Genomic DNA, 20,040 nt, shown 5'->3' with positions numbered 1-20,040 from the left:
TCTCTGCATAAACTCTTCAAATCAGCCAGTGAACTAAAAGACAGAAGTCTACATTACAATTTTCAACATGCCTCTTGTTAAATGTTTTATTTTTGTTCTCGGCATTAGATTTCATGTCTTGAATAATAAATACATGTGCATTTATTTATTTGTTTTTGTCAATTTTTAAATATATTTACTGAGGCATGAAGTCGAGCAGGATGAGGCCAATGGCCCCTAGTTCACAACTTCTACATGATGTAACATCACCTCTGCTGATGGGCACTCATTTCAACCAGCATGCAGTAGTTATGTCGTAACTTTAAAACTTATATCACTTTTATATTTGTAATGTTTGTGCAACAGAGTGACAATTATGGGATAATATTAAATATGCATAACCTAATAATTCAGACAACTGAATGACTAATGTCTGTTTTTATCTACCAAAATACTCGTACTATCACTATTTTATTTGGATGAATTATTTATTATAAGGCTCATAAAGCATCTATTGGTTTTTATACCATGTGGATCACCAGTCACATTGTATGTGCATGTATATTTCAAACTGTTAAAGTAACTGAAGAATTGTTCACAGAAGCTTCTGGTCTTCACTTAAATCCTCTTAATCCCTGCACTAATTAGGATCTTATGAACTTTTAAGGTCTATCAAATCCTTTGTTGGTGTCTTGGAGAAATGAATCCTTTCCACAGACCAGACAGTCTTCTAACTAATTCTCAGTGTTGAAAATGCCTCTCGTAGGTTATTATTCATTTGGTTGACATGCAAGATAGTATAATAACCCAGTGTCCAGTTCCAGGAGAACTATAGTGTTTGTGTTAACACCAAACAACTGCATGGTTGGACAAGATTTTTATCTTTGAAGCCTAACCCAATGTTGACTTTTCGTGTAGAAACATATTGACATATAATTCAACTAAATTATTTCACAACTAAACCAGTGAATGTCCTGTTTGTATGAAGGATTAAATAATGTTTATATAAAGTTATTGTCTGTACCATTATATCAGTCACGGTCTGTGAGTAATGATGCAGAAATAATGCAGAGACTGCAGGGGGATCAGGTGTTTGCCGTGGCGAGGTCACCAACCTTTTCAGCAGTATAAACCGATAGGACACTTACCCTCATACAAAGCCCTCTGACCCTGAATTCCAACCAATCCCAATTCTGTTTAAAAAGAGCAGGTGAATCCCTGCCAACATACACACTGTGTCATCCTGTGCACAAGTGAAAAGCTCCCACATCAACTACCAGGGCAGTTAACAGCTGAATGTCTGGATACTGGACTTCTTGACTTCACAGCTTTTGTTAGTACCCATGATTAGGCTTGATTGAACATAGGACGATTTCTCATATAAGGAAGCGTGTAGGTAAGTTTATAATAATGTCATGATTTAAATGTCATCAAAAGATCATTTATTTTAGCGCAGTGGTGGATCTGTCTTTCTCCTAGATGTGCCAGCATGCCCACTGGGTCAGTGAAATTACAAAGCATTAAAAAACTGGGACATGAAAACCACAGCTATGAGGTTTCAGATGATGGTAATGCTCTAATACATTTCATTTTCTAGACAGAACAGAGATAAAAAATCTTCAATCGTGATAAAATAAAAGTATTGTGTTTCAGTTAATTCATATTATTACACAGATTGTTTTAATACCTGTTTTCAAAAATAAAATTTAGAAATGAAATGATATAATGCCTATTGCTTTATTGTCTCACAGAACCAGCTGGTTCCTACATGTAAGTACAGAATTTTATATTTTCATATTTTTATCATTATAAAAAACTATATCAGTATATCAATGGCATACATGAGCCTGTTCACGGGGCTCTCAAAAAGAGCTGTAAGGCAGCTGCAGTACACTCAGAACGCTGCTGCTCGGGTCCTGACTACAACCAGGAAGCACGACCACAACACTCCTGTTCTCAGATCTCTGCACTGGCTTCCTGTCGCTCAGAGAATAGACTTTAAAACAGCACTTTGTGTATAAGTCTCTTCATGGCTCAGCACCACATTACATCTCTGACATGTTGATGTCATATGAACCATCTCGAACTCTGAGAACATCAGGGACAGGCCTTCTGCTCGTGCCCAGAGTCAGGACTAAACAGGGAAAAGCAGCGTTTCAGTTCTATGCAGCTAAAACCTGGAATAATCTCCCTAATGATGTTAGACAAGCCTCATTTCTGACAATGTTTAAGTCCAAACTAAAAACCTTTCTTTTTAGCGTGGCATATAACATTTGACAACTGACAGTGTTTTATCCAAAGTGATTTATCTGCACTTAGTCTCCTTTAATTTTATTTCAAGTTCATCCTCCACTATTTGCTGTTTCTTATTTTGATTTTTGCCTATGTACTTTTAACTTGTCTTTTATTTCTGTAAAGCTCTTTGAATGACTCTGTGTATGAATTGTGCTATATAAATAAACTTGCCTTGCCATGGGTGCTCAACTTTGGCACAGAGAGCAGCCACTAGCAGGCAGAATGATTAACACAGCTGAAAGAATGACAGGTAGAGAAGATACGTCTAAAATGGACTATTGATTTACTACTTAATGAACCTTTCATAAGGAAGGGGGTTTTAGTTGCTAGGAAAGATCTACTATCTTTATGGTGGTCAGTGACCACACGTAGGCAGAGCCTGTTTATATCTGTTTGTACTATTTTTATAGCACCTCAGGTGAGGCCAAAGGTAAAGTTTATGTTATTTGTTAATGCTTAGTGAAGGTATTCACTAATCTGACAACAAACCAACATTAGAAAAAAAAATGGTGCAGATACAGAAAAAGTTACCAAGTACAGGAACACTGCAAGTTGCAGAGAAGACTGTGTACTTAATGGATCATCAAGTAAATTAAAAGTTGATGTAGAAGAAACTGAATTAGAAAACTAATGACGTAAGATGACATGATCATTTATTAAACAGGAATTTACAACACACCCTGTTTTTAATCATTGCACATTTCTTAAGCATGTGTTTTGTAGCCTTATTAGAAAATACTACCCAGAGGATGTGTGTAATAGCTCAATGTGTCCTTTTTCCTTGCTTGCAGGACCATGACAACTAAGGAGGCTGAGAAGTAAGTAAAATAGAGAGAACAGAGGCTCTAGATACTTTGTCATTCACCTAATATATAAACTAATGGCCCTTTTATTTCAAGCAGAAGTCAAGGAAACAAAGAGCAGCCTGCAATAAGAGTTGGCTTCTTTCAGCTGGTAAAATATTCTTCCCAGTTTTCATCCCCCCTCATATAAGACATGGACTCAGTTTTCTAAACCTAATGCAAGTGTGTGTTACATGCCTGTCCAGTTCCGTTTCGCCACATGCAAAGACATAGTAATGATGGTGGTGGGCAGTGTGTGCGCGGTACTGCATGGCTCGGCCCAGCCCCTCATGCTGCTGGTGTTCGGCCTGCTCACAGACACCTTCATTGACTATGACATCGAGCTCAACGAGCTGAGCGATGACAGGAAGGAGTGTGTGAACAACACGATCCAGTGGAAGAACTACACGACATGGACAACACCACTGAACCAGTCCGACGTAAGCCTCATCAACAATTCAGTGCTCATACAAACAGTGAAGGACAGGCCATGTGGGTAAGTAGGTTGTGAGAAATGCATGAGGTGGACATCAAATATGGTGCAGACCATGATATTAATGATGTGAAGTCTGTATGTGGTTTTGCAGTGCGTATGTATGATTTACTTTCTGTTCATGTGCTGATTTTCAGACTCCTTGACATCGAATATGAAATGACCAAATTTGCCCTCTATTATGTTGGGATTGGCATGGCTGTATTCTTGCTAGGATACCTTCAGGTTAGTATTAAATTGCTTTCATACAAAGAGACTCATCTGTCATGAGTCATCTTTACATCCACTTAAAACCAATTCAATCACTGAGACACAATTTGATCCTTAATATGAAACCTTGTGCAATATCCTCCTGATTAGATATTTTGCCTACAAACTTTATTTTTTGGCATCAGATCTTCTAGTCAAATAGTCAACATTTCCCACAGATTCTAAAAACTGCAGCTATTAAACCTTCAAATCTAGTGACCACCGTAATAATAACTTAGAAGTGAACATTTAAATAATTGAAAAAACTGTGAACACCTTGGTGGCCTTTAACAGTGGTGTTATTGTTTTTCTGGCAGGATTCTGTCCACACCATGGTGCTGAGACTGCTCTTGTTTGGGTCCTAAGTTACATTAACACAAAGAGCCTCAGTATATTGGATCCCAGCATTAAGCACAGGCTGCAGAAACATACAACAGAGTAGAAAACCTTCTAAGACGTTCATTAACTAGTTTTAAACTTTATTGGTCTGATTAGAACAACGCACAAATGCTACTATGATATGTACTGTAGTGAAAACATGACAGACACTAACTTCCAATGAGCTGAACATAATAATACAAAACTGGTGTAGTGCCCCTTTAAATGTTTCACATGCAATTCGTCACAGAAGGTCAGGGGACAGGGTCTTGGGCCTGATATCATCATGTCTGGCTACATATCTGCCAACCTGAGCGCAATCTCTCTTTCCCAACTCACAGATCTCCCTGTGGGTGACGGCCGCTGCCAAGCAGATTCAGCTCATCAGGAAGATGTACTTCAGCAAGGTGATGAGGATGGAGATTGGCTGGTTCGACTGCACCTCTGTGGGGGAGCTCAACACTCGCATGTCAGAGTGAGTGGGTCAACGATGGTGTGATTTCTGTGTTGTATATTGAAGTATCCATGTGTCTATGTTCCAGTGGTTTTTTTTTTTCTGTCACAGTGATATCAACAAGATTAACGATGCCATCGCAGACCAATTTGCCATTTTTATCCAGCGCTTCACCACCTTTGTGTGTGGCTTCTGCATTGGCTTTGTGAAAGGATGGAAGTTAACACTGGTCATTGTTGCAGCAAGCCCACTGATTGGTGTTGGAGCTGGTCTTATGGCTTTGGTGAGGCTTCTTTTGTCTTGATGTGACTTCTTTTTTTTTTTGTCCTCTCTTGAAAAGTCATTACTGTATTTCTCTTGTTGTGGCACTTCTCTTGACTTAACTTGTGGACTTGAATTCCACTGAATGTCCTCTCCTTCTCACTCTTACCTCCTTTCTCTGGACGTCCTGTGGGTCCAGTTTGTGGCTAAGCTGACAGGTATGGAGCTGCAGGCCTATGCTAAAGCTGGAGCTATAGCAGATGAGGTCCTCTCCTCCATCCGGACTGTAGCTGCATTTGGTGGAGAGAAAAAAGAAGTGCAAAGGTAAAGCGCACAAAATCAAAGCTGAACACATTTCTTATTATTTTTACCCTGTAAGTGCAGCTGAGCTGAGCGCCTCTCCTTTCCTGCAGGTATGACAGGAACTTAATCTCAGCACAGCGCTGGGGCATCAGGAAGGGTCTGATAATGGGCTTTTTCACTGGATATATGTGGCTGATCATCTTCCTGTGCTACAGCCTGGCCTTCTGGTATGGCTCCACTTTAGTGGTGGACACTGAGGAGTACACAGCAGGAACACTATTGCAGGTACCACAGTTGTTTGTTAGAACCTCTTCTGACAGCTGAGCACTGTTTTCTTGCTGGAATCTTCTGTTTTTACAAACTCTTTGCCGTTACATTTTCGTGTGTGCAAGCCAAGAAAGTTTTTGCTCTGACAACATGTTGACCTCTTCGTTCCAGGTGTTCTTTGGTGTTCTGATAGCAGCCATGAATTTGGGGCAGGCCTCCCCATGTCTGGAGGCTTTTGCTGCAGGCCGTGGAGCTGCAACCATCATCTTTGAGACTATAGACAGAGTAAGAATGCTTGATGTTATAATTTTGCTTCTTACAAGATACTGCATTTTCACAGGAAGTCTCTTGCTGACATCTTGTTGATTGCGCCACTATCAGGAGCCAGAGATTGACTGTTTTTCTGGGGCTGGATATAAGCTTGACAAGGTCAAAGGAGATATTGAATTCCACAATGTGACCTTCTACTACCCCTCCAGACCCGAAGTCAAGGTGCCTGAGTGTTTCTACATTTATTATATGTAATTGAAGGTAGAATAAGATTTTAGAAATCCCATTTTTATGATGTCATGTCATACCCCTGCACAGATCCTGGATCAGCTCAGTGTTACTGTAAAGTCTGGAGAGACCACAGCCTTTGTTGGCCCGAGTGGAGCTGGGAAAAGTACTGCTATCCAGCTCATCCAGCGCTTTTATGACCCTAAAGAGGGGATGGTAAGTGTGAGACATATAATTTAAAAATGAACATGTGACACTCGTGTAATTTACTGTAATCCCTCTTGTCAGTCCCTGAAACTGAAGACTCCCTAGACACAATGTTGCTGCCACCTCCTTCCTTTTAAGCTTTAATTGTTTTTAAAATATCTTTCCCTAAAGGTGGACAGAAGAACTTGATAATCTGTTGTATTATTGAACCAGTGGGTTCTAACAGCCTCATTTTTTACTTTTACTGGAATTACAGGTCTTTACACACCTTACTTTCCTGTTCCTTTCAGCCTCTTGAGAAGAAAATAGCATCTCACCACACAGGACTAACAACCTTGAAACTAGCATCATTGTTAAAAAAAAAAAAAAAAAGCACATTGTAGCAGAAAAGTACTTTAATAGTATTATCTATCAGTTTGAGCAAAACCAGCAGATCTTTGTGCCCTCCATCTCAGGTGACCCTGGATGGTCATGACATCAGGGGGCTCAACATTCAATGGCTGCGCTCCCTGATTGGCATCGTGGAGCAGGAGCCTGTGCTGTTTGCCACCACCATCGCTGAGAACATACGCTACGGCCGACAGGGTGTTTCCATGGAGGACATCATCACTGCTGCCAAGGAGGCCAATGCCTACAACTTCATCATGGAACTGCCACAGGTGGAGAATACAAAAAGAATTAAAACATTTTGAGTAATAACCTGCAGGACTAATATTTTCCCATGTAATTTGGAATTTGACAGAAATTTGACACCTTGGTGGGGGAGGGTGGAGGTCAGATGAGCGGAGGTCAGAAGCAGCGTATTGCCATAGCTCGAGCTCTAGTCAGAAATCCTCGTATCCTGCTGCTGGACATGGCAACATCAGCACTTGACAATGAGAGTGAGGCTGTAGTTCAAGAAGCCTTGGATAAAGTAAGTCTGTGCGCTGAAATAACAACCTCAGTGTTTTATAAATCAGGTGTACTCTGCAAGGTATCAGTCAGTTAATGCCTCACCTGAGTTCATCGCAGATCATCAGTCAGCATAAAAAATTAGCACACAAACATTAACATTCTTTTACATTTTGGCACCAATAGACACAATACAAAACTACCTGATGCCTGATGAATAAATGACATCAGAGGGCTCAACATCCAATGGCATCAGCATTAGCTTGCATATTCAAATACACTGCAGACACCTGTGACCTGATTAATCAGTCAAAAATGATACTGTAAATCAGTACACACCTTGTGTTACCTTGTTTTTTGATATCTTTTTCTTTCATTTAATGGAACGAGAAGATTCAGTCAAATTTTAAACAAAGTATTTAGATAAGAGAAAGTGCATGGAGAAAAATGTGTGAAATGTGAGTGTGAAACACTGATAAAATGATAACAGCAAACTCGTTTTTTGAGAGAAAACCACAGGAGCTCCCAGCTGAAATGACATACTGATGTAATTTAGATTTTATCATAGGTACGCATGGGTCGTACCACAATCTCTATTGCTCATCGACTGTCCACCATAAAGAACGCTGACGTGATTGTTGGCTTTGAGCATGGCCGGGCCGTGGAGAGGGGCAAACACAATGAGCTGCTGGAGAGGAAGGGAGTCTACTTCACTCTTGTTACCCTACAGAGTCAAGGAGACAAGGCTCTGAATGAGAAGGCTCGACAAAGTAAGTCTAACTTTGGTAGAACATCTCTCTGAACTGTGACTATCACAATTTTGAAGTTAACAAATTTTCTGACTCCATCTATGATCCAAAAATGACATTTAACCACATTTGGAGGCTATAAGAAACTACTGATCGGCATCATCATCCTCCATTGCTTCTCCTGCATTAGTGGCTGACAGTGAAGAAGAGTCAGAGAGGCTGAGTCTATCCAGAGCAGGCAGCTACCGTGCCAGTTTGAGGTAATGCAGACACTCATCACCTCATGCTCTTCATCCTTCTCCTATGCTTACTTAGGAAAAGGTACATTTTCACTGACTGTGCATCCAAATTGGATTATTACAGTAGTCGTTAACTTACTTGTTTCATGGCAGAAACTGGTCCTTCAATTTACTTAATTACCCTCTTACATTTACGTTGACATTTGGAGCACTTAGCTGACACTATCATCCAGAACCACTTACAAATGGTGCATCATCAGAAGAGCCTGGTGTCCTCCATCACCACCATTACAAGCACCCTGTAATGAGGGCAAGAAGAACAGCAGTGTCAAGTTACCTTGACAGCTACAGTGTCTTATATAAAATGAGCATGAAATGATGGAGCATTTCAGACAGCAAGATCTTTGTTATTTCAGAGCCTCGATCCGTCAGCGCTCCCGTTCCCAGCTATCCAACCTGATCCCAGAATCCTCTGTTTCCATCACTGGAGAGAGTGGCCTCGGAGCCTACACTGTTTTAGAGGCAGACAAATCCAAGGTGTGTGCATGTGTGGAATCAATTTTATGCATGGGTGGTTGAAACAGGCCAACAATGACATACTGTACCGTTGGAGTGAAAAACACTTCTTTGAAGTTTTGCTGGCAGTGTGATTGTTTTCCTACACTTAATAGCATTTACTGTTTAAGCCTGCTCATGGTGTGTTCTCCTGTGTGGATGCTCAGAACATCCCCGAGGAGGAGGAGGAGGACGAACTTGTGGAGCCTGCTCCAGTTGCCAGGATCCTGAAGTACAACATGCCCGAGTGGCCCTACATGCTCTTTGGATCTCTTGGTGCTGCGGTGAACGGAGGGGTTAATCCCGTGTACTCTCTGCTCTTCAGTCAGATTTTGGCGGTAAAGTTCAAGAAGAACAACAACACGACTGCAACACAGATGAGGACAAAACACCATAATACTGGTACAACCATACATAATACAGAAAGGAAGTGAGCAACCACCTGAGTCAGGAACATAGCGAACATACAAGTGAGAAGGCAGGCGGAAAGCAGATGGTTGTACACAATGTCTGCACCTTCAGATTAACATTTTTATATTTCTGTGTGTTTAGACATTCTCAATAACAGATCATGTGGCTCAGAGGAAGGAGATTGATAGTATCTGCCTGTTCTTTGTCATGGTCGGCGTGGTGTCTTTCTTCACCCAGATGCTGCAGGTAGGAAAGTAGTCTGCTTTAGCTAAACTGATTGCTTTGGTTCTTCTCTGCTTCCTTCACCCCCCTGCTTTTGTTCACGGTTGGGGGAAAGTCATAAAAGACCTCAATGCAATACCATTTTTGGTTGAATAAGAGTTTCTTACATCCTGTGAAGGAGCAGTTCTGTAATCGATTCATGAGTACTGACCCCTGGAGGGGAGGGATTTTTTTTCCCACAGAATAACAATATTTTGCATTTTCTTGAAGATCACTGTGATGATAATTTGGATTTAATTTCTTTAAAAAAAGTCCCTGGTATATGTTCGCAGAGTTATGCCTTCTCCAAGTCTGGAGAGCTTCTGACCCGCAGGTTACGGCGGCTCGGCTTTCATGCCATGCTGGGCCAAGAGATCGGCTGGTTTGATGATCACAAGAACAGCCCCGGAGCTCTGACCACACGACTGGCGACTGATGCCTCACAAGTTCAAGGGGTGGGTTGAGTTACACCAACCCAATGAAAAAATGATGATTTTGATGTGAAGTGTCATTCTGTGCCATTTATAAATCCCATCTATCTATTATTCTCCTTTTCCATGCATCTTCTTCAAAGGCTACAGGCTCGCAGATCGGCATGATCGTCAACTCTCTGACCAACATTGGTGTGGCTGTCATCATGTCTTTTTACTTCAGCTGGAAGCTCACGCTGCTGATCCTGTGCTTCCTGCCATTCATTGCTCTGTCAGGTGGCTTTCAGGCTAAGATGCTCACAGGCTTCGCGAAGCAGGACAAGGAGGCAATGGAAGCTGCTGGACAGGTGAGATGCTGTTTACACTGTACAGTGAAATATCTTTCCACCTGTCTTTGGTGATTGTTTATCAGTCTCTAGTGTGAAATATCACCACTGCAATATTCACATACTGAGTGTTAAAAGCATCAGCTCAATAATCCTGGTAAACCTTTCAGAGCAGGGTGACATCAGCTGACTTATCTACTGAGAGCAGGTAAGCGACAGCTGAACAACAATGTCTATTTTAGGCTCTGCAGCTGAACCCAGACACTAGTATAATAGCATTTTATGAGGCGCTCCTGTAATTTGGTGAGTTAGGCATGGAGCTAACACTCAGTGCCTACTGGGGCCACCAGTGCTTAAAATGCAGTCATGGTGCTGAAAGGCTCATTGAATTTAAAAAAAAAAAAAAAAAAAAACCTTGGGACAATGCAGCAAGAGCCAGAAAGTTCACAATCAAAGAAAAAGTATCCAAAAGTCAATTTACTGTGAACTTGCTTCATGCTATCTTAATTATCCCGATGCAGTAATTCCACCCATCCCCAAAAAAAGTGATTAGATGAAAGTTTAATGATCCCTATGGGGGGGAAATTGGCTTACTGCAGCAGCATAAAATAGGATACAGATAAGAACAGAGGAACTTCTTTATCTCTATCCTATTCCCTGTTACACATTAAATATACCTAAGAACCAGGAGCAGCTTTAATTCAAAGATCTGGATTTTTTAAAATGTTTTTTCCATCTCATTTGATATCAGTGTCAACCCTTCATCTACAGATTTCTGGTGAGGCCCTAAACAACATCCGCACCATCGCAGGTCTGGGGAAGGAGAGGAAGTTTGTGGACATGTATGAGGCCCAGCTGGATGCTCCATTCCAAGCAGCCCTAAAGAAGGCCAATGTGTATGGGGCCTGCTATGGTTTCGCCCAGTGCGTTGTCTTCTTGACTAACTCGGCCTCCTACAGGTTTGGTGGCTACTTGGTCCGACAGGAGGGGCTTCATTTCAGCCTGGTGTTCAGGTGAGAGGTGAAGGCTGAAGCTTGTACTGCAGAGTCATTCTTTGTGCTTCCCTCTCTGTGAATTCCTGTGGGGTACTGCATATGCTCCTTTACTTTCTACTGGTGCTTGCTCAAGTTGCATGAATGTTCTGTTAATTTGGTTTTTCAGTTATCACATTATCACATTTAGCTGAAATTAGCGTAATGTAAATGGACATACATGTAAATGGGAACCAGTGGTTAAAAATATCCCTCTATGATTCAGTTTTGTGTTACAATCACCTTTACATTTACTGTATTAGGAGCCGCTAAAGAAACGAAAAACTCTGCAGCCATATAGAAGAGAACTCACAGTGTATTGCTTTCTTTACTAGAGTCATCTCGGCCATCGTCACCAGCGGCACAGCCCTTGGCAGAGCTTCCTCCTACACCCCAGACTACGCCAAGGCCAAGATTTCAGCAGCGCGTTTCTTCCAACTGCTGGACCGTGTGCCTCAGATCAGCGTCTACAGCGACAAGGGAGATAAATGGGTATGAGGGCATCTGTTTTGCTATATATTACGTGCTGTGTCTCCACATTAAACGCTGAGTGTATGAAAAATGAGAGCACCCTGTTCTTTCCATGATAAATTAAGGAGGAGATCCAGATAAAAAGTCACATTTCTTATTCCTTTATTGGTTTACTTGTTAATTTTACATCACTCGGGAAAGAGAGATGAGCAGATGAAAGGAAGAAACAAAGGACTGTTAATCCTTTCATCATGTACATTAAGTGAAATGAAGTGAAACTATTAACATCCAGTCTAATTGTAAAGTCTGCTTTTAATGGACAGGAGGTGGCGCTCTTCCATATAAGGTAACCCAGTCTAACCTTTGTGCTCCTTTTTGTCCTCTCCCCCCTCCCTTTGCTGTGTTTTCAGGACAACTTCCAAGGGAACATTGAGTTCATCAACTGTAAGTTCACCTACCCCACTCGGCCAGACATCCAGGTCCTGAATGGGCTGAGCGTATCAGTAAAGCCTGGCCAGACATTGGCCTTTGTGGGCAGCAGCGGCTGTGGGAAAAGCACCAGTGTGCAGCTGCTGGAGAGATTTTATGATCCTGACAATGGGCGAGTGGTGAGTATGGGACACAGCCAAATACTGTACAATACAATGAATCTGCCTCTGTTGTAAATGGTTTTGTACTGGATACTGTAAATGGTATATTACTTCCATTTTAACACTTCATACAGCTAAATTTCATACAGCTAACTTTTTGTTACACTATATTTATTTGGAAGCTTATTTTTACTTACAAATGAAGATTTCAGTTACAAATGTGTAGAATCTGTAGTTGTCAGATCTGAAACACATGAATTCCAAAATCACAGGAGTGAACCTGTGAACCAGGATTGTAAAAGCCAGTACATGGAGTACATCTACAATGGGTTGTTCTGCTTCCACTTAAACCAGCTAGAATCAGTGTTTTTATATTTACACAACCATTTGGATGTGAGAAGGGTCATCTCATAATGATGAACCCAGAGAGAATTATCACCAAACTCTGCAGTTCCTCTCAGCACTACTGAGCTTTATAGCCTTTTAGCCTTTCAGGGCATCATTTTAGTTTTCCAGTCCGCAAGTTTAATGCTTTGATTCACCCTTGCTGATCTCATATTGTCATTTTCAGCCACAGCGGGTGACTGTTTTGAGTGAAAAAGCTCTCAAAACCCATTGTGCACTACCTGTTAGTGACTGGCTGGTGAAGAGATTGGAGTGTGTAGCTGCTAATAAGCCAGATGTTTCCATCAGGAGATGATAGAGACCAAGAGAGAGCTACAGGATAGTGGTTACTGGACTTCATGTCGCCAAAGTGGCACAAACACAGCTCCAAATGAATGTTGCTATGTAGCTGCCACACACTAAAACCTTCAGATGGATCATATGCCAGTCACTGCCCCATAGTGTGGCCAAAACATCAGGTTTAGGTAAAAAAAAAAAAAAAAGTAGGGTAAAGAATTATACTATTAAAATCAAACTCTTATTTAAATCATATTTAAGCAATGAAATCTTCCTTAAAACCAGCCAACATTACACCATCACACTGCCTGATGTTTTAAAATGTCAGATGTCTCATTTTGGTTTACCTTGAGTATCACTACATGAAGTAAAATCTGTAATCAGTCAAAGTCAAAACATAATTGCTGGACAGTGCACTTGATTAAAGACTAACATAATTCAAATTTTCACATAATTTGAATTCATGTCTAAATCAGACATTAATGCTGACTCTGTAGGAGGGAAGGATGGAGGTTCGTTGCCTGTGACAGAGTGGGATCACCGCCAATATTCAAATGTCCTTAATTGAGTTGGAAGTGGTTTGGAAACTCATAGCCCTGATTTCTCTGTCTGAGATTTAAAAATGACAGTATCACCTCTGCATAGCCAGGAGAGAAATTACAGTAGTGATTGTAGTACGATACCTCATTAAGTTGATTGTATTTCCAGTCTTTGATTATAATTGTGCTTTCTACTAATGGAAAAATCAATTGCTTCCTGTAGCTGATTGATGGGCATGACTCCACTCGTGTCAGCGTGCCCTTCCTGCGTTCCAGGATTGGCATTGTGTCCCAGGAGCCCGTCTTGTTCGACTGTAGCATCGCAGACAACATCAAATATGGCGACAACTCCAGGGAAATCAGCATGAATGAGGTCATCGCTGCTGCCAAGAAGGCCCAGCTTCACGACTTTGTCATGTCGCTTCCAGAGGTATTGTGGCCACTTTGTGTGTAAAATGTGGTGTTGACTCAAAAAGCAGGGGCAGAACTGTGGCTGTTCAGAAAACAGATTGGCAACAGGTGGTCAGTTAGCCAGAGAAAACAAATGAAAACAAATGTACACACACAGAGAGGTTGACAACAGAAAGGTGTGACTAGATGCAGCTTCACAGGGTCTCTGATCCTCCACCATGAGGACTCTTCTGAGGTGCCCCTGAACTAGTTTCCTATGAAGATCTTTTTACAAACCTGCTGAAAACAACGTTCACTGAGCTCCTGAGCTGACAGAATGAGCAGGATTAACCTCCTGTCTCATGGATGGGCTTACTCAATATGCCTATTGTGATTTATTGATCAGGCATAGGACCAGTCTTTGTCAGTAAAAGTGAAATAAAAGCAGCAGCAGTCCAAATGTGAATGTTGGAGATAGACTAGTTCCATATTGATTTTGACAACTTGGAGCTTTTTTCCAAAACACTGATGTGACAAGGTTCACTTCCTGCAGCAGCTGACTGACTGCAGCAGGTCTATAAACCTTACTAATATGGATACCTGGGAGTTTTCCATTTAATACATGAAGAGATTTTTGTTCTTTATGAACCTGACACATTTGTGAAAAATATGAACTTTCTTTATAGTGGACCAATTACTGTATGTCCACAGTTCCTAAATGATCTCAAACCTATTTAGGGATGTAAGTCATCATCATTTATTTAATATGTATCATGTTCTTACCTCAGAAATACGACACCAATGTAGGAGCCCAAGGTTCTCAGTTGTCTCGCGGTCAGAAACAGCGCATCGCCATAGCCAGGGCGATCATACGTGACCCCAAGATCCTGCTCCTGGATGAGGCCACCTCCGCCCTGGACACAGAAAGCGAGAAGGTACGCTTCAGTAAACTCTAACAGCACCATTATCATTAGCTGAATCCACACACTTCATATGACAGTGCAGTGCAGCTGCTTGATATTCTGAGAGCACAAAGAGCATGGAGAGCAGGCATTTAATTATTATTATCATTAACATCATTATCATTCATCATCTCTGTTATTATCGCCAGCAGCTCACAGTTCATACCGACTCTCTAGTAGAGCCTTTTTAAGATGAATATGGTCTGTCGGCCTGTACTGTAGCTTTTCCAGCTCAAATGGCTAAACCATGCTGAGGAGCAAAGAGGCCTCTGCAGCTCACTGATCCACTGGAACATTCTAATGATAGTAATCAACGCATGATTGTGAAATTGCTGTAATTGCGAGGCTTGTGTGTCGGCTGTGTGGGAGACCTGACGATGGTTCCTGCCTGTGTGGAAAGCCTGAATGCTGCTTCATGTGTGTGTTTTTTGCACAGACTGTGCAAGAAGCCCTGGACAAAGCCAGAGAGGGCCGGACCTGCATTGTTATTGCGCACCGCCTGTCAACCATTCAGAACTCAGACATTATCGCCGTCATGTCCAGGGGCTTTGTGATCGAGAAAGGAACGCACGACCAGCTCATGGCCCTGAAGGGAGCCTACTACAAGCTGGTTACCACGGGAGCACCAATCAGCTAACTGCTCAGGGAAAGAGGAGCCGATTAATAAGGCAGCCAAAAGAAACAAATGTGAGGAGCAGTTTATGGGCCTGGAAGCACACTTCAAATCACAAAATCTGCACACAAAAGTAAGATACACCTGTTCACTCTAAAAGTATTTATTTTTGGGAAGGTATCCTGTCATGATGAGATCAAGTATTATAAGGTATTTACTCCATAGATAGTTGCTACTTTGTACAAATTGATTAAAGAGATTTTAATCACAGTAAGAAAATGTATTTGTGTATCTGATTTATCTTTTCCTTCTTTCCAGGAATAATTCAGCATTTTAGGGAATATGCCTTTTTTGCTTTATGCCAAGAATTTGACAATGTGCTTCTAGATACTTCAGTTTAATTGATGGATCATCATTTTCTTGCTCCCAGCTGTTTGTTTCATATTCATTGTAATGTGATATCATGTCATATTAACTGTAATGCTGTATGAATAGCTCAATGTCTTTTTTTTTTACTGGAAATTAAACAAAGCTAAGCTGAACTATATGGGTGATGGTGTCAGTACTCAAGCATGGTCTAGTGGACTCTGATAAAAGTGGCACATGGCCATTGATGTTATAATGAACAAGCCAAGTAGATAACTATTTAGAAATACATCAAATCTGACATTCCAACAATTTATGCAACACATTCTTTACTGAGTGTGTTGCATAGAAATATCAGATGTGTTTTGGGTTTTTTTTCACTCTGTAAAGTATAGCAAAAATAAATCTTAAAACCATCAGTAATTTTTACAAGGGTAAGGCCTGTTGGCTGTGGTATGCCACTGACAAATTGGTTGCAGTTAGGATTGCCATCCATTTTCTAACAACACAATTAATAGAAGCTCAAAAACATTTATTTTGAAGATTTGAAAATACTTGCCAGAGCAACAACTCAGCAACCAGACTACTCAGCTTCAACTTACACTTGTGGCCTTGGGATGCTGGAGCCAAAGAAGAATGAGTGGATAAGGCCGAAGGACAGAGCACAGAGACGAATAACCCCAAAGCCTGTAGACTGACAGACAGCCTCCACACTACAGACACCCTGTACTTCACCCGGATGTATCAGCTGGCCTCCCCAGTAAGATCATTTACAAAACAATAAGATCATCAGTCATTTACAGCTCATTCAAAATGCTGTGGCTAGAATACAGACAAACACCACAAAGACAGAACATCACAGCAATTCTCAGATCCCTGTGCTGGCATCACTAGTATGGCTATCTTATTGTAGACTGGGAACTCTGGGAATGTTTCTAGCTATGAATCAGCTGTTCAAATGTGAAGATGATATACTTGTAATAAAAAGAAAAGTGTTGTCAGTGTCACTGAGTAACAGCACAGCAAAGCACAAGTACATTAAACCTGCAGCTCTGAAATGTCACATATAGGGATAATGCATGCAAGTGAAGATAATGCTGGATGGCAGCATTCATGGCTTAGCAGGGAGATGCTGTAGGCCTCTCCCTCCACTTTTCCATAAACCTAATCATGAATAAGCAGTTTCATAGTATAACACAGCTACATAAGAACTCTGTGACGAAAAGATTTCTCGACTCCAACAGGAACATTTAATCCGACACATGAGCCTGATGCTCTACCCCATGTTAATGGGTGTTGATGATGCTGCTTGTGACAGCCGTACCATCAGAGTGCAGATGTCAGAGACACTCCATCAGTTAGTGGTAATGTGTGATCACACCACAATGACCTCTGGGAAATTGAGTCTTTAATCACAACATCTCCAGACCTGGACTTGTGGTAAATTAGCATTCCTCAGATGGAATCTAATCTCACAGCTTCTCCTGCCAATTCATTCAGTGAGAGGACACTGTTTGACTTTGTGCCATGTAATGTCAATGCAATTCTGATTGATGAAAACAGGCGCCGGAGGCTGAGTGATGTGTCTCCGTTGGGTGTGAGAGTGATAAGCAAGCTCCTCTGTGTGTTCTGTGTGATCTCAGTCCATGTTCACAGAACCGAGCACAGCACAGGGAAACAGAGAGAATAATAAGCAACAGTGTTTACTTTCTGATCGCAAATAAGATTTTCTTCTTCAACGTGCATGTTGTCTCTGGTCAAAATGTAATAACGCTCAAAAAGGATATTGATGGTTAGGTAAATTTCGAAAAAGCTTTAGTTGGTGCAAATGCATTGACATGGATTATATTGTGTAGCGCTCATAATTACATCTCACCTTAATTTCCCGTGGGGATCATTTGTTTCACCGTCTTTTTTTGACCTGGCCTCACCTGCTGCATGTGAGACAGCTGGCTCTCTAAAGGATTTAAAGCACTGACAGTCAAGAAGCCATTATAGCTCACTGAGAGGATGCCCAGCAAATTGGTTGGCTTGCAGGAGCAAAAAATAAGATGGAGGAAACCCTTGTTTTTTTTTTTTTTTTGCCTTGTCAATAGCTGCTGCCCTTGGGGCTGTGGTGTCTTGAGTCAGAATTTAAATGTAGTAGTAAGGGAGGGAAGAGATGAGTTGGTGTCTCAATCAAACAAAAAGGTTTGTATATGTTTAGTGAAGACTCCTCTTAACTCAGGATATTAATTCAATTCTGAAAATACATGCCTGACCTTTAACAGATGCAAAACAGTCATTGTATTGATAGCACATATTAACTGAAGGTAACCTAGGTGCATAAGCAAATGGAATTAGTTTGCTCCCAGATTTGTTGTCTGTAGCGTGAATCTGATATTAGGTTTTATAATTTGTGCTTGAACCTGATTTGACCCTCACAGCTTTATCACATGGAGGCAGGGGCAAAATTAAAAACTGCCGAGGCTCCCTGTCAGGCTCTAACGTGGACAATATTATTAAACTAAGATTACAGCGGTCATCTAAAATAAATCCCTACTTGAAGATGTATCGTTAACCCAAGGGGACGTGAAGAGGAGCTACAATATGAAATGAGCCTTATTTTATCATAAGTGATGACAGTCATTACCATTAAACCTTTTCATTATCATAATCATTATTACAGCACCAATAACAGTAACTTTGGCCACAGGGAGAGGAAAGGGCTAAATTAGAGAAGAACCAGAAATAACTTTGTGACTGAATATAACAGGGATGGAACATGTACAGGAAGAAGCCACAAAACTAATTTCTTGGAAACCAATAATATGACATTTTCAACGCGACTGTATTTGGCACTACATTTGTTTCCAAAAAGATTTTATGAACTGCATGAGTGACTTTTGTAACACATCTGTCGGCCTGACCCAGGGACACATGGCAGCTGGTGGCAGTGATGATGCTGACTATAGTCACACATTCCTGCAGGTACTCCTCACATTATTCTGCTTGCTGATCATGTAAACAGCACAGAGGCCCTTCATTCTATTAACACTAGTATGAACTTTCTGCTGTTTACCATCAAACTACACCAGATGCTAAATATAATGTTTGCCACCAAATGTTTGTTACTGCAAAAAGTCATATTCAAAAGCTGCAAAACATACACACTGTATTAATAACAGGTTGTGTCAATGAAGGGTTTAATATGCCTCATTTCTCAGCTGCAGGGATTCATGAAAATAGAAAATGCAGAAAACCTTTGTTATCTCAGGATTATTATGAGCACAACAATGTGATGCACCAGAAGCTAGTCTCTCCGTCTCTACCAGTCTGTCACTAAATTACACACCGACCGTCGCCCACTGAGACAGCCTGGTTTACACTGCGCAGAAACACTGTGAGCTGTCTTATAATAGACATTTCTTACTTATCGTTTTCTGTGCTTAGGGTTTTGACCACCTCCTGCATGCAACCAGAGCTAACAGTGTTTCTGTCTTAAGATATTGATCATTTTCCACTCATTGCATGAACAACTTCTCATGTTGATCCCCTCATAAGCCCTTTCTAGTTCTGGTTTCTTTCTATTCCATGTCCACATGTTACGACAATATGCTTGTCTATTGGACTACAAGGATTAGACTGGATTACATTCCTGAAGTGGCAAGAAACATGGCGAGAAAAGAACTCCAGTGTTGCTCTGTGCTGGATGTGTAAACAAACACCTACAGAGCTGATACACGTTTTTGTTTGATTATTAGTTTCAGAAATTACATCGTACAAAAATATTACACATTTCTGCTCAGGTATTTTTTCTTTTTCTCCAGGTATAAAATCTTTCAAAATGGTTATGAAGTATCATCACATTAAAATAAAAAAAATATTAATCTGTCCAATCAGAGCGATTTGTGTGAGAGACAGCCATTGTGCTAACCAATCCAACACAGAACTAAGAAGCAGTATATTTATCTCCTCTATGGAAATTAGTTCCAGTTTTAAAGATGGTGTACTACAAGTAAGATCGTGATTATTGCAAGTTATTCTGAAAATTATTACAAAAGCTAAAGCTGGATATTTTGGGAAGTAACTGGTACCAATAGAAGGTGTAAGTTATTTCCCTTAAACATGCAGAATGACTGGCACGGTCCTTTAAAACCAAGTCTTCATCACTGTTTAATTTTATATTGAATTAAAGAATAATAAGACTAAGGAGCCAAAATAGCTAAAATGACTCACTGGACAGATTACAGACTGCACTGTGCAGTTTGTCTGCCAGCCAGCTTCAGCCTGGCTCTCTCCAAGCTACAGTCAGAGTGGCTGTGTTTA

The 20,040-nt window shown here is 40.9% G+C and overlaps 1 protein-coding gene across 5 annotated transcripts; it reads left to right on the top strand.

Moving 5' to 3' along the window:
* Positions 1 to 1,225: 1,225 nt before the first annotated feature.
* On the top strand, positions 1,226 to 16,581 carry LOC113127488 (bile salt export pump-like). Of its 5 annotated transcripts, none has more exons than XR_003295432.1 (30): positions 1,226 to 1,375; positions 1,459 to 1,547; positions 1,731 to 1,749; positions 3,066 to 3,092; positions 3,174 to 3,228; positions 3,323 to 3,612; positions 3,747 to 3,834; positions 4,578 to 4,711; positions 4,802 to 4,973; positions 5,151 to 5,275; positions 5,365 to 5,539; positions 5,693 to 5,806; positions 5,903 to 6,013; positions 6,110 to 6,235; positions 6,682 to 6,885; positions 6,969 to 7,139; positions 7,686 to 7,887; positions 8,057 to 8,126; positions 8,522 to 8,642; positions 8,828 to 8,998; positions 9,213 to 9,317; positions 9,626 to 9,787; positions 9,907 to 10,110; positions 10,861 to 11,102; positions 11,456 to 11,612; positions 12,002 to 12,199; positions 13,625 to 13,831; positions 14,580 to 14,726; positions 15,190 to 15,499; positions 16,276 to 16,581. XR_003295432.1 is itself a non-coding variant. In XM_026302134.1 (29 exons), the coding sequence occupies exons 2-29, from the start codon at positions 1,469 to 1,471 to the stop codon at positions 15,388 to 15,390; spliced, it is 4,077 nt and encodes a 1,358-aa protein (XP_026157919.1). In that variant the 5' UTR covers positions 1,226 to 1,371; positions 1,459 to 1,468; the 3' UTR covers positions 15,391 to 15,908. The 5 variants fall into 5 exon arrangements, 3 of the variants coding, with proteins under 3 accessions (XP_026157919.1, XP_026157920.1, XP_026157918.1); XR_003295431.1 differs by lacking the exon at positions 16,276 to 16,581 and adding an exon at positions 15,685 to 15,908; XM_026302134.1 differs by lacking the exon at positions 16,276 to 16,581 and having other exon boundaries at positions 1,226 to 1,371; positions 15,190 to 15,908.
* The last annotated feature ends 3,459 nt before the right edge of the window (positions 16,582 to 20,040 follow it).

This window comes from Mastacembelus armatus, chromosome 2 (genome assembly GCF_900324485.2).
Source record: "Mastacembelus armatus chromosome 2, fMasArm1.2, whole genome shotgun sequence".
Lineage (NCBI taxonomy): Eukaryota > Metazoa > Chordata > Actinopteri > Synbranchiformes > Mastacembelidae > Mastacembelus > Mastacembelus armatus.
This window is presented reverse-complemented; position numbering and strand designations above follow the sequence as displayed.

What these genes read in the sequence shown, in the direction of transcription:
- LOC113127488 (XM_026302134.1), top strand. Translation starts at nt 1,469, where the DNA reads ATGCCCACTGGGTCAGTGAAATTACAAAGCATTAAAAAACTGGGACAT. An exon ending in GAGCTGGTCTTATGGCTTTG is followed by an intron (nt 4,974 to 5,150) that starts GTGAGGCTTCTT and finishes CTGTGGGTCCAG; the next exon opens with TTTGTGGCTAAGCTGACAGG. An exon ending in CATTTCAGCCTGGTGTTCAG is followed by an intron (nt 11,103 to 11,455) that starts GTGAGAGGTGAA and finishes TTTCTTTACTAG; the next exon opens with AGTCATCTCGGCCATCGTCA.